This window comes from Narcine bancroftii, chromosome 7 (assembly GCF_036971445.1).
Source record: "Narcine bancroftii isolate sNarBan1 chromosome 7, sNarBan1.hap1, whole genome shotgun sequence".
NCBI lineage: Eukaryota > Metazoa > Chordata > Chondrichthyes > Torpediniformes > Narcinidae > Narcine > Narcine bancroftii.
The window spans coordinates 134,925,642-134,938,431 of record NC_091475.1 but is presented as its reverse complement, the minus strand read 5'-3'; the positions used below and the strand labels follow the sequence as shown (position 1 = coordinate 134,938,431).

Sequence of the window (12,790 nt, the reverse complement as noted above, 5' to 3'; positions counted from 1 at the left end):
GTTCTGGACATCCTTGGATCCTAGGGATCCAATCTTTTATAAACTCTCTCATATTCTTGCCTTCTTCATCTTCCTTAAGGCCCACTATCTTTATGTTATTTCTTCTGTTTTAGTTTTCCATTATATCTATTTTCTGAGCTAACAGTTCTTGTGTCTCTATAACTTTTTTATTAGATTTCTCTAATTTCTTTTTTAAGTCCTCTACCTCCATTTCTACTGCTACTTCCCGCTCTTCCATCTTGTCCATTTTCTTTCCCATTTCTGTTAAGGTCATATCTATTTTATTCATTTTCTCTTCTGTGTTGTTTATTCTTCTTCTTAAATCATTAAATTCCTGTGTTTGCCATTCTTTAAATGACTCCATGTATTCTTTAATAAGAGAAAGTATATCCTTTATCTTGCCTTTCCCTTCTTTTTCTATTTCACTGTACTCTTCCTCTTCCTCTTCTTCTTCCTCTGGGTTGGCCATCTGTTGTTTTCTTCTCTTTTCTTCTCTTCTTTCTTGTTTTCATTGTCTTCTGTGTTCTCTTCTTGCTGCAGGTGTTCTGCAGCTGTCGTTGCCGGCTGTGGAGATCGACTCCCCAGCTGGTCACCCCTCCCGTCGGTGTGTTTTTTTTTCATGCGCGGTTGCGCCCTTTTACTCGGCTCAGTGAGCCATTTTTGTAGTCCAATTTCTACCGACCTGAGGGAGCGGGTTTCTCTCTCCACCGCGGGCCTCTTCGAACAGGTAAGGCCTTCTCCTTCTTCCTCCGTTGTCTTCTCTTCCTCTCTTCTTACCGTTGATTTCGATTTTTCTTTTTTTGTCGCCATCTTCTTTCCACCTTTATACTCACTTTTCTTTAACTTTTATTTCTGTGCCTTTGTGTTTTCCTTTGTTTTTTCCGACTTTTCTGGAGAGGGCTGGAGTTCACCGTCCGGCCACTACTCCATCACGTGACTCCCCTCATATTGCATTCTTGAGGTGGCTCTGAAAGTCGAACCCCAGCAGCACTGGTGCACAGAGCTGTGGTATGATAAAGAGTTTAAAGTTCCTGTAGGTCATTCTCTGTGTGGTCAGCGTCACACTGGTGGAGCTGCAGATCTCGGTTGAGTGGAATTTGAGGCCAGGGCAACTTTATAGCTTACAGGTTTTAAGGGAAGAACACTGCAGCATATTGGGGTGGATAAAACTCTCCGTGCTCCTAGTATCAAAAAGTCATCTTGTCACCTGATCATTGATTGAAATGTCCATCATAGATAAACTGGGAGAGTTGATATAGACTGTTTTGATTCAGTATCACAGAGGCTTGTGTCATTTCTTAGTCTGACCCGTGTTGACTCATAGTCTGGGAACATAATGGCGGTGCCCAAGCGGATATCCCCAGAAGATGGTAGCTCCCATGCTAGGATTGGAAGGCAGCCACGATCGACATACCTTCATGTAGTGCCCCTTCGTTTTGCACTTCTAACATGTAATGTCTTTCGCTGGGCAGCATTTTTTGGGATGTTTTGGGTGGCCACAAAAGTAACACTTCAGGTGCTCTTGGGAGTCTGTAGCTGTGGTGGGTTCACTCGTCGAACATGGTAGCGGGCTGCTGGCTTGTGAAACCAAGTTCCAAAGTCCTGGAGTATGTTCATTGCCTCCGTGTACATTGAGGTGTCCCTGATTATCGGGAACACTCGATGTCCGAGCTGGGACAAGAGGAAGTACAGCTTGTTTGGCTCTGTGACCACGACTCCGATGGAGTTCTACACAAAGACCTCAAAGCAACATGGCCAGAGTTCAAAGCAGTCTGAGGCTTCTGGCGATGGTGGGTCAATCTCCATCTTATCAGGCTTCAAGAGTTGTTCCATCGTTGGAAGAAAATATTGTAAATAAGATTGAAGAGCTATCAATATCTCAAAGTAATAGAGTTACAGAATGATAGGCTTTTATTTACAATGAACTCGAAGGTCATCTGGTGCTGTGACCCAGGCTTTCTGATTGTGGTGTTGTAGCCTTTTATACAGGGATAAGATGGAGGAGCCATGGTAGAGTCACAGGAAAAGGAGGAGCCAGATTCATGAGTGTACAGCAGTTCACTACACTCTTGTGGAGGAATCTGGAACAAAAGATTACTGCTAAAATAAGACAGGTGACATAAAACTGTTTGTCACATAGGGTTATTATTTTTGACCTCCCTTCCTCAAATGATGGGTGGAAACAGAGTCAAAATCGATTCTTAATCAGCAAGGAGATAAAAGATTTCAGGGATGGTTGGAATGTAATACTGAGGTTACAATCATATCCAGATCAGCCATGATCTTATTAAGTTGAAGAACAGACTCAAGGGGCCAAGAGATGGACTCCTGCTCATTATTCATGCAATCAGATGGAATTATTTTAAGATACTGTTTATTCATTGAAATAAAATTCTTAAGCAATTGAAGTGATCAACTTATTAAATTTTAACCAATGAAAGAGCACATATTGATTAGTTATTTTTAGCTAACATTCAAGATCACATCTTTTTCTTCTTCTCCCAGCAGTATTTTACACAACATGAAGAGCACCGTGTGCATCAGGAAAGCAAGATTATTTAGATACAGTTCAGCCATCCAGTCACTTTGAATGTACGAAGGAGATCCAAATTCCTGTTGTACATGTATACAGTAGAAGCTTTTATGAGGTAATATCTTCCTGTTAACAAAACAAAATAATTTTGTCAAAGCATAGCATTATTAATTCTTTGCATGTTTCAACAGATTCAAATTGTAACTTTAAAATTTGTCATCAAAATCAAATTTATTGACAGAGTACATAGATGGTATCGCATACAATTCTGAGATTCTTTTTTCTGTGGGCCAGGCAGAATTTCTGCCTATCATTAACTGTAAACTGTACTCAAGAAGAAAGATACATATACAAAAGAGAGAAATGTTAACAAATTGATGTGAAAGACAGAAAAAAAATTCAGTAATGAATAATGTGCAAAGTAAGAGTTATTAAATGAGTCTCTGAGTTTGTTTTGGAGTCTAATGCTGCAGTGGTAGCAACTGTTCCTGAACCTGGTGGTGTGAGTCTTAATTTTGGACCACTCTTTACTGGTTGGCACTATATAAAAATCCAGTTGCTAAGGTGGTGACGAATGGCCAAACTTATTTTTCATTTAAATTAACAAGATCAACACGTCAAGATTGTCCATGGTCACCACCCTTATTTGCATTGGTCATAGAACCATTGGCTCAAGTAATTAGACAAAATGAGAATATTAAAGGAATTAAAATTGCAGAGGATGAATATAACATTAATTTATTTGCTGATGATGTGTTGATATATTTAACACATCTGGAACAATCTTTGAAACATTTGGAGAGGCGTTTGGAGCAATATGGAGTACTGTCTTGGTATAAAATAAATTTGGATAAAAGTGAAGATGATTATACTGAATGTAAACAGATTGTGAAATTATGATGGTCTAATAAAATTATTTAGGAATAATTGTTGATGTAAATTATCAATCTTTAAACAAACTAAATCATGTACTATTATTAAAAAAAATTGAAATGGATTTAAATAAGTGGAAAGATCTTCCTTTAACATTAATATGTCGGGTGAATTGTATTAAGATGAATATCTTTCCGCAAATTCAATATCTTTATCAATCAATTCCATGTCCGCTTCCAAGGGTACCTACACCTCTTTCCTGATGACAGGAAAGAAAAACAGAGCTTGCCCTGGATGGTGTTAATCTTTGATTATTGCTGATGCTCTCCAACGGCAGTGTTCCATGTAGATATTCTTGATTGTGGGGAGAGATTTGCCTGTGATATACTAGCTATGTCCTTTATCTTTGGCAGGGCTTTCTACTCAGAAATATAGGTGCCCTTATACCAGGCCTTGATTCAGCCAGTCAGCACACTTTCCACAACACATCCATAGAAGTTTGCCCTTTCCACCTCTGATCTCCCTCAATGGCTAGAGATCAGCAGATCATCTTTTTAAATGACAAGTATTGGATTCAAATTGATTCTGGACAAAAAATGGCAGTTTAAGTTTGCCTGTATATTAGCCTCAGGATCTTCGTGATGCCACCATCATCACCCTGTACAAAAACAAAGGCGAGAAATCAGACTGCTCAAACTACAGGGGAATCACGTTGCTCTCCATTGCAGGCAAAATCTTCGCTAGGATTCTACTAAATAGAATAATACCTAGTGTCGCTGAGAATATTCTCCCAGAATCACAGTGCGGCTTTCGCGCTAACAGAGGAACCACTGACATGGTCTTTGCCCTCAGACAGCTCCAAGAAAAGTGTAGAGAACAAAACAAAGGACTCTACATCACCTTTGTTGACCTCACCAAAGCCTTCGACACCGTGAGCAGGAAAGGGCTTTGGCAAATACTAGAGCGCATCGGATGTCCCCCAAAGTTCCTCAACATGATTATCCAACTGCACGAAAACCAACAAGGTCGGGTCAGATACAGCAATGAGCTCTCTGAACCCTTCTCCATTAACAATGGCGTGAAGCAAGGCTGTGTTCTCGCACCAACCCTCTTTTCAATCTTCTTCAGCATGATGCTGAACCAAGCCATGAAAGACCCCAACAATGAAGACGCTGTTTACATCCGGTACCGCACGGATGGCAGTCTCTTCAATCTGAGGCGCCTGCAAGCTCACACCAAGACACAAGAGAAACTTGTCCGTGAACTACTCTTTGCAGATGATGCCGCTTTAGTTGCCCATTCAGAGCCAGCTCTTCAGCGCTTGACGTCCTGCTTTGCGGAAACTGCCAAAATGTTTGGCCTGGAAGTCAGCCTGAAGAAAACTGAGGTCCTCCATCAGCCAGCTCCCCACCATGACTACCAGCCCCCCCACATCTCCATCGGGCACACAAAACTCAAAACGGTCAACCAGTTTACCTATCTCGGCTGCACCATTTCATCAGATGCAAGGATCGACAATGAGATAGACAACAGACTCGCCAAGGCAAATAGCGCCTTTGGAAGACTACACAAAAGAGTCTGGAAAAACAACCAACTGAAAAACCTCACAAAGATAAGCGTATACAGAGCCGTTGTCATACCCACACTCCTGTTCGGCTCCGAATCATGGGTCCTCTACCGGCACCACCTACGGCTCCTAGAACGCTTCCACCAGCGTTGTCTCCGCTCCATCCTCAACATCCATTGGAGCGCTCAAACCCCTAACGTCGAGGTACTCGAGATGGCAGAGGTCGACAGCATCGAGTCCACGCTGCTGAAGATCCAGCTGCGCTGGATGGGTCACGTCTCCAGAATGGAGGACCATCGCCTTCCCAAGATCGTATTATATGGCAAGCTCTCCACTGGCCACCGTGACAGAGGTGCACCAAAGAAAAGGTACAAGGACTGCCTAAAGAAATCTCTTGGTGCCTGCCACATTGACCACCGCCAGTGGGCTGATAACGCCTCAAACCGTGCATCTTGGCGCCTCACAGTTTGGCGGGCAGCAGCCTCCTTTGAAGAAGACCGCAGAGCCCACCTCACTGACAAAAGGCAAAGGAGGAAAAACCCAACACCCAACCCCAACCAACCAATTTTCCCTTGCAACCGCTGCAATCGTGTCTGCCTGTCCCGCATCGGACTGGTCAGCCACAAACGAGCCTGCAGCTGACGTGGACTTTTTACCCCCTCCATAAATCTTCGTCCGCGAAGCCAAGCCAAAGAAGAAAGAAAGATATTAGACTAATAAATCCAAGAGAGTCAAGCCACAATTGGAAGCATTTTGGGAGGTCTTGTGAACTTGATCATTGGGCCAATGTAAAGTTTGATGCTGACATGACAAAAGATGAAGAGAAAGGTACATGGGTCTGCTCTAATGCTCTTTCAGGGAATTCAGTCTCATTCTTCACCCTTTTGTGTCTGGGGATCAAATTTCGAACAGGAACCTTCAAGCTCTTGTTGATTTCACTCAATTATGCTCTCATTCATCTAACGTCCAATATTTCCTCATAAAACAACCCACCAATTCCAGATATCATCGTAGTTAATTTTAGAAAATATTCTAATGCATTTTTCATCCTTCTTCCAGGTGCAGTCTTATCAATGCCCTATATACAACTGATCAAAACTTCCCCAACTTATAATTCAATTTCCCATCACTATAAACAATTACTTCTTGTTAACCTTCATAATTTCCTTCCACTCTGGTCTTTTGGGCATCATATACCAGGCCACCCAGATTTGTATTCTTCTCAAAGCTTAGACAACAGGAAAAATGTGCATCCTCATTGGAGTCCCTTTTTACCTCAGATGGTGCATTGGCTGCATGCCAGCTAGTGTTGAATAAGGCTTGCTTCTTTAGAAGGAGGAGGTGGAGGCACTGGAGAGGATGCAGAATCAATTTACAAAGATGGTTGTTGGGATGAGGAAACATTTCAGTTCACCCAGAAATTATTATGAATGTAATTTACTCTGCATCATTGTTTTTGGAAAATTGTATGAGAAAAGGAGACTCCAATTAAATAATAAGCTGAAAACTATTCAGTACAACTCACCCAATCCCTTTAAGTAGACCAGGATGTGATTAGACCTCAATTGCAGAGCATAGGAAATGTGTTTCTTTGGTGTATGAACAATTTGATATCAGAGGCATCAATCAGATTCTGGTCTGGAATAATCTTAGTACATCGATTGGCACAAATCAGTATTTCCTGTTCGCATTAGTGTTATAAATGTTATTTCTGAATTGGGCTGGACTCTGCATTTAACATGCCATGCAGCCCAAAACATGTGCACCAATGAAACAACTGTTTATTTTGTTTAGATCAACTAATGCATACCTCCAAAATTAGGTCAGAAAATAGAGAACAATGATTTGGAATCTCATAATTTCATTGATAAAGACTATTCTCACCCAGTAGCTGAGGTTAAGCTGACATTTAATATTTTAAAAACTTTGCTTCTTTTAAACGTTTGCATTGCAAAACAAAAATTTGAAACTGATCTCTGAATACTGAACAATTGTAAAATCAAGCTAAACACACACTCATGGAAAAGTGTTTGATTTGTTACAGTATTCCAAAAGGTTTTAATTCAAGAGGACGAGATGAAAAATGGGTGAAATAATGATTCATGCTCCCCTGGTGTAATGATAGAGTGCAAGTGATAATTCTGGAGTCGGAGATGTGTTGTTACAGCTGGGAGTAGATTCAAAATGGATGCTTCCACATGGTCCTGAGTTCTAAAGCTAATAAATTATAGTTGCTATATAAAAAAAACATGTTTCTTTATTACAATGAAATAAACTTCATATAGCACCAGGAGTGGAAGAAACACCAGGACAGAGGATCAACATGAAAGGTACATGTAAACTCAAAGTGAAAGTTAAAGGTAAAGGTTAGCAGTAGTCCCAAATGGACATGGATCACTGCTCGGTGGCAAAGCATGTGAAAATTTAAGCCGAGTCAACACCACACAAAGCAGACAAAGGAACCCATGATCATAACTGACCTACCAGTGGATCCATGGCAGAAGGTTGGGACTGATCTGTTCCACAAAGATGGAAATGATTACTTGCTGGTTATTGACTATCTATTGAACTATCCGGAGATTGCGTTGCTTCCTAACATGTCTGCTGCTTATGTGATCAAATATATTAAATTGATCTTTGCAAGACATGAATTCCTTAAATTGTCTACAGTGACAATGAGCCATGCTCAGCTGTAGAGAAGTGCAGAACTTTGCAGGAGTATGATTTCCAACATGCAACTTCAAGTCCTCTGCATCCACTGTCAAATGGTAAAGCAGGGAAAGGAGTTAACATAGTTAAACAGTTGCTCAAGAAAGCATTAGACAGAGGCTCTGATCCATATCTAGCTCTATTCAGTTGCAATGCTTCACCTCTTGAACATGGCATGTTACCCACTAAGCTTCTGATGGGACATAGACTACGCACAACACTTCCCTACTCTGCAGGCCCAAACAAGAACAAAGATGTTGAAAATATTGAATGGAAATAAAAGCATCTGCTATGGAGACAAAAAGCAAACTATGACAAGTCAGCAAGAAGCTTAGGACCACTGGCACAACACAACACAATGAGACTCAGAGATTCCAACACTTGGGACAAAAAGGTTACAGTTCTGGAGTAAGTAATCCAAGATCCTACACTGTCAGAACAGACAGTCAAAAACTGAGTAGGAATCAAAAGGGCCTGCTGAAAACACAAGAAACACTGTAGGAGCAAACAAATATAGAAGATCCAGCCTTAGAGGAAACACCAGGAGTGCTCGGCAGTAGTGGACCGGCAGTGCTGACATAAGCACCTATGTTGAGAAGATTCAACACACATTATAAAAGCACCTGACAGACTGAATCTCTAAATGAAAAATAACTGCACACTTAAAAAGTTTGCTCTGCTGATGTTTAAGTTTATGTCTGTGTTGAACTTTAAACTGAAATGAATACTGTATTAATGTGGCATGTTGTTAGATTATCATTACATCCCCTTTCCTTGAGATGTTTAGAGTGCTAGTGATAATCCTGATCATTGGAGAAAATCAGAGATGTGATGTTGCAACTAGGAGTAGATTAAAAATGGATGCCTCCAAAAGATTGTGAGTGAATAGTATAGCTCATAAATATAATTATATAAAAGAAACATCACATGTGGAATACAATTTTGTACCACAAACTGCCCCCATATTGTTAATACTAAAGATCCATGCAGTGATTTTTTTTTTAATTGAAGATCTTAGTTACATCATTTATATTTTTTCCTTCTATTTCAGCTCTGAAACTACTAATTATTTTTCCCTACCAATTGTACACTTACTTCGATATGTAAAAGCAGCATCGACGCTGTCATTTGCATGAAAGACCATTTTTATTGGCTTTGTATAAACGATGCCCCCTCCTCTTCCCTTCCTGTAGCTAAAATGGAAAGTAAAGTGATAGATATAATGTGTGATTAGGTAAAGGTTCCATTATTGACACATATTACTACATTTAGAATGTAACATACATGGAATTCTTTAACTTTGTTTATCATAAGGAAGCCCAAGAGATGCCACTTTGTCCAGCACCGCTGGCAGAAATGAGGCCCCAGCGAGGCAATCCCTGATTTACAAGACTAGTGCTCTAACAACTGAGATACAACAACAACAATGGAACCAGAAAACAAGATAAAAGAAAAATTCAAACCTCCAGAGATTATTGCCTGAAAAGAATATTATCTTCCTGGGAGTTACATGCATTGCAGCATCAATTTTATTAAGATTACTTGGTAAACCAAAGTCACTGATGGGCCTTGGGCTTCTTGGATCTGAAACATGCCCTTTGAAGTGCCAGTATTGCGCTCCTGAAAGGCAAGAAGAAATTTATTTGATAAAATATATTCAAAATGGTTGCGCCATCCTATTACTCAATTTTATGTTGCAGCACTCATCATGATGTGTGTGTGAATGTGATACTGTGTCTACACACTTGGGCTGATTAACTTCCAATTCTTGTCCTTCAAATATTTGGCATGCTAAAACTTTGAGGAGTAAAACACAAAATTCTGAAGACACTGGTAGGAGTTAAAGCACAAAATACTGAAGATACAAGGTAAAGATACATAACTGACATTTCAGGCTTGAGCCCTTCATCAAAGTATGAGAAAATGCCGGCAAGCTTCTGAACAAAAGGGTGGGGGGGGGTGGCAAGACAGGAGATGATAGGTGGAGAAAGGAGGGAGGTGACAGCAGCAATGAGGGGCAGGGGGATGGCAGGGCTGTGTGGGAGAAAAAAACTGGAAGGACAGGAAATGGGGGAGGGGGAAGAAAAGGCGAACAGGTTTAATGGAAAGCAATCAAGTCAATGTTCATTCCATGTGGCTGGAGGGTGCCAAGATGGAAAATAAGGTGTTGTTCCTCCAATGTGTGGGTGGTCAGGATGGGACAGTACACAAGGCCATGGACAGGCATGTGAGCTCAGGAGTGTGAACCGGAATTGAAGTGGTTGGCCATGGTTGCGAACCGAGTGGATGTGCTGAGCAAAGTGATCTCCCAGTCTGCGACTAGTCTCTCCGATGTAGAGAATGCCTCAAAAGGTTCACTGGATGTAGACAAGTCCTGTGGATGTACAAGTGAAATGTTGCTTCACGTGAAAGGCCTGTTTTGGGCTGCAGATTGTGGTGAGGGAGGAGATGTGCACTTAAGTGCTGCACCTCCTGTGGGCCCAGGGGAAGGTGCCGTGGGTGGGAGGATGAGTACATGAGGGAATTGTGGAGGGAACAAACCATGTTGAAGACCAAGAGGAGAGGAGAGGGAAAAATGTGCCTGTCAGTGGGATCCTGTAGAATTCTGGGGGATGATGTGTTGGATGAGGTGGCTGATGGGGTGGTACTTGAGAATGAGAGGGATTCTATGTTTGTTGCATCTGGGGACAGAAGGGGGGCCAGGGCAGATGAGTGGGAAATGGAGGAGATGTGAGTGAGGGCTGAGTTGATAGTGGTGGAAGTGAGGCCATATTTATGGAAGAAGGCAGACATTTCAGCTCTGGATTGGAAGACCTCATCTTGGGAATAGATGCAGCAAAGATGGAGAAATTGAGAGAAGGGGATGGAATCCTTGCAATGGGTAGGGTGAGAGGAACTGTAGTCTGGGTAGATGTGGGAGTTGGAGGGTTTGTAATATATGTGGGTGGAAAGCTAGTCCCTTGAGATGGGGACAGTGATATCCAGGAAGGGGAGTGTTATCTGAAATGAACCAGGTGAGTTTGAAATTGGGTGTAAGTTGGATGTGAAGTGGATGAAACTGACAAGCTCAATGCGGGTGTATGAGGCAGCCCTGATGTAGTTGTCTTTATACAGGAAGAAGAGTTGGGGGAAAATTTTGAGGAGATATGTGCATTGATCATCCAAAAACTAGTACCAGACTTCCAAAATATTGCAAGCACCAAGGTATGAAGTCTATTATGTGCACGACAGTAAATGTAATGATGTCAATGCTAAATCCACCTTGTTCATGTTCTACCAGTTTATGATATGGCTTTTTCAGAAGAAATTTCCATACAAAAGGATAATCAATTATTAAAAATGCAATAAGAGGTACATTTCTAAAATATTAAAGGATATAACCTTGAAAAAAATAATAATTCCAATATCTCCATCCAATTGCAAAAGCAGCATCAACATTCCGTGGACCACCTGGCCAAAGGTCTTCAACGGTGTTTATGACTGAGAATCTTGACCTAACAAACCTATAGAACAATAACAAAATTGCATCAGTAGTCATCTGAATACAGAATTTGATAGGATTTTTTTTTTTTTTTTTAAACACTTGTTAATGACTGGAAACCCTGATCAGCTGTCGTTATAGACTAGAATTCACATGGATTTGATAGAAAGCAAAACAGAAAATTTACCTTTTTTTTTAAAAAGGTGATGTTCTTTTTTTTTTAAATAGGTGTTTCATCTGAATTTGGCTAAACATTTGAGGAACGTTAAGTCCAAGCTAAAGTCTGTAGTAGAAAGTTATGTTTTAAAGACTATGGAATAAGTTTAAAACTTTGCTCTCTATGATTACAAGACTCATCATATCTCAGGTTGATGTGTCAATTATGATAATCAAGCACATTGTTTTGTGTACGTATGAGGGAGTGAGAGAGAACACCTCAAATTTAAATAGCTGTCATTCTTTCTCACCAACTTGCGATCACCATGGAGGAAAAGGAAATTATGCTCTTTATATGCAGATAGCAATAGAAATACTTTTGAATTTTAAAATAATACTAATTAATATTCAATTAATTAAGTGACAGATGAATATGAACCAGTGCTGCTAATAAATGGTTTAGCATAGATATTAAGAATCACATTCAGTGAGTTAAATCAGGTTACTTATGAGTGGAAAATATAGTGTAATTAAAACCATTCCATATACCAATGAAAACATTTAATAAAAAAATTTAAATGCATTATATTCTAAATGTTACCTGATTGAATTGGATACAAAGTTGTGTTTTCTATTTATGTACAAATGAGTTTGAGTGAAAACTTGAACACTAAAAACAGTCATTAAAAGTGGCTCTATATGAATTGTTGAAAATAAAAGCAAATATCTCATTTGATTTAACTGGCTGCACCATTTCATCAGATGCAAGGATCGACAATGAGATAGACAACAGACTCGCCAAGGCAAATAGCGCCTTTGGAAGACTACACAAAAGAGTCTGGAAAAACAACCAACTGAAAAACCTCACAAAGATAAGCGTATGCAGAGCCGTTGTCATACCCACACTCCTGTTCGGCTCCGAATCATGGGTCCTCTACCGGCACCACCTACGGCTCCTAGAACGCTTCCACCAGCGTTGTCTCCGCTCCATCCTCAACATCCATTGGAGCACTTACACCCCTAACGTCGAAGTACTCGAGATGGCAGAGGTCGACAGCATCAAGTCCACGCTGCTGAAGATCCAGCTGCGCTGGGTGGGTCACGTCTCCAGAATGGAGGACCATCGCCTTCCCAAGATCGTGTTATATGGCGAGCTCTCCACTGGCCACCGTGACAGAGGTGCACCAAAGAAAAGGTACAAGGACTGCCTAAAGAAATCTCTTGGTGCCTGCCACATTGACCACCGCCAGTGGGCTGATAACGCCTCAAACCGTGCATCTTGGCGCCTCACAGTTTGGCGGGCAGCAACCTCCTTTGAAGAAGACCGCAGAGCCCACCTCACTGACAAAAGGCAAAGGAGGAAAAACCCAACACCCAACCCCAACCAACCAATTTTCCCTTGCAACCACTGCAATCGTGTCTGCCTGTCCCGCATCGGACTTGTCAGCCACAAACGAGCCTGCAGCTGACG

The 12,790-nt window shown here is 41.0% G+C and overlaps 1 protein-coding gene across 1 annotated transcript in view; it reads right to left on the bottom strand.

Annotated features, from left to right (window-relative positions):
* Positions 1–12,790, bottom strand: part of LOC138740031 (uncharacterized) — a 95,432-nt gene that overhangs the window by 31,075 nt on the left and 51,567 nt on the right. Inside the window, exons 8-10 of the mRNA XM_069892475.1 lie at positions 11,064–11,185; positions 9,146–9,302; positions 2,473–2,659 (exon numbers count right to left, since the gene is read on the bottom strand). Coding sequence (XP_069748576.1) covers positions 2,473–2,659; positions 9,146–9,302; positions 11,064–11,185 — 466 coding nt within the window. The remainder of the gene's footprint in view (positions 1–2,472; positions 2,660–9,145; positions 9,303–11,063; positions 11,186–12,790) is intronic.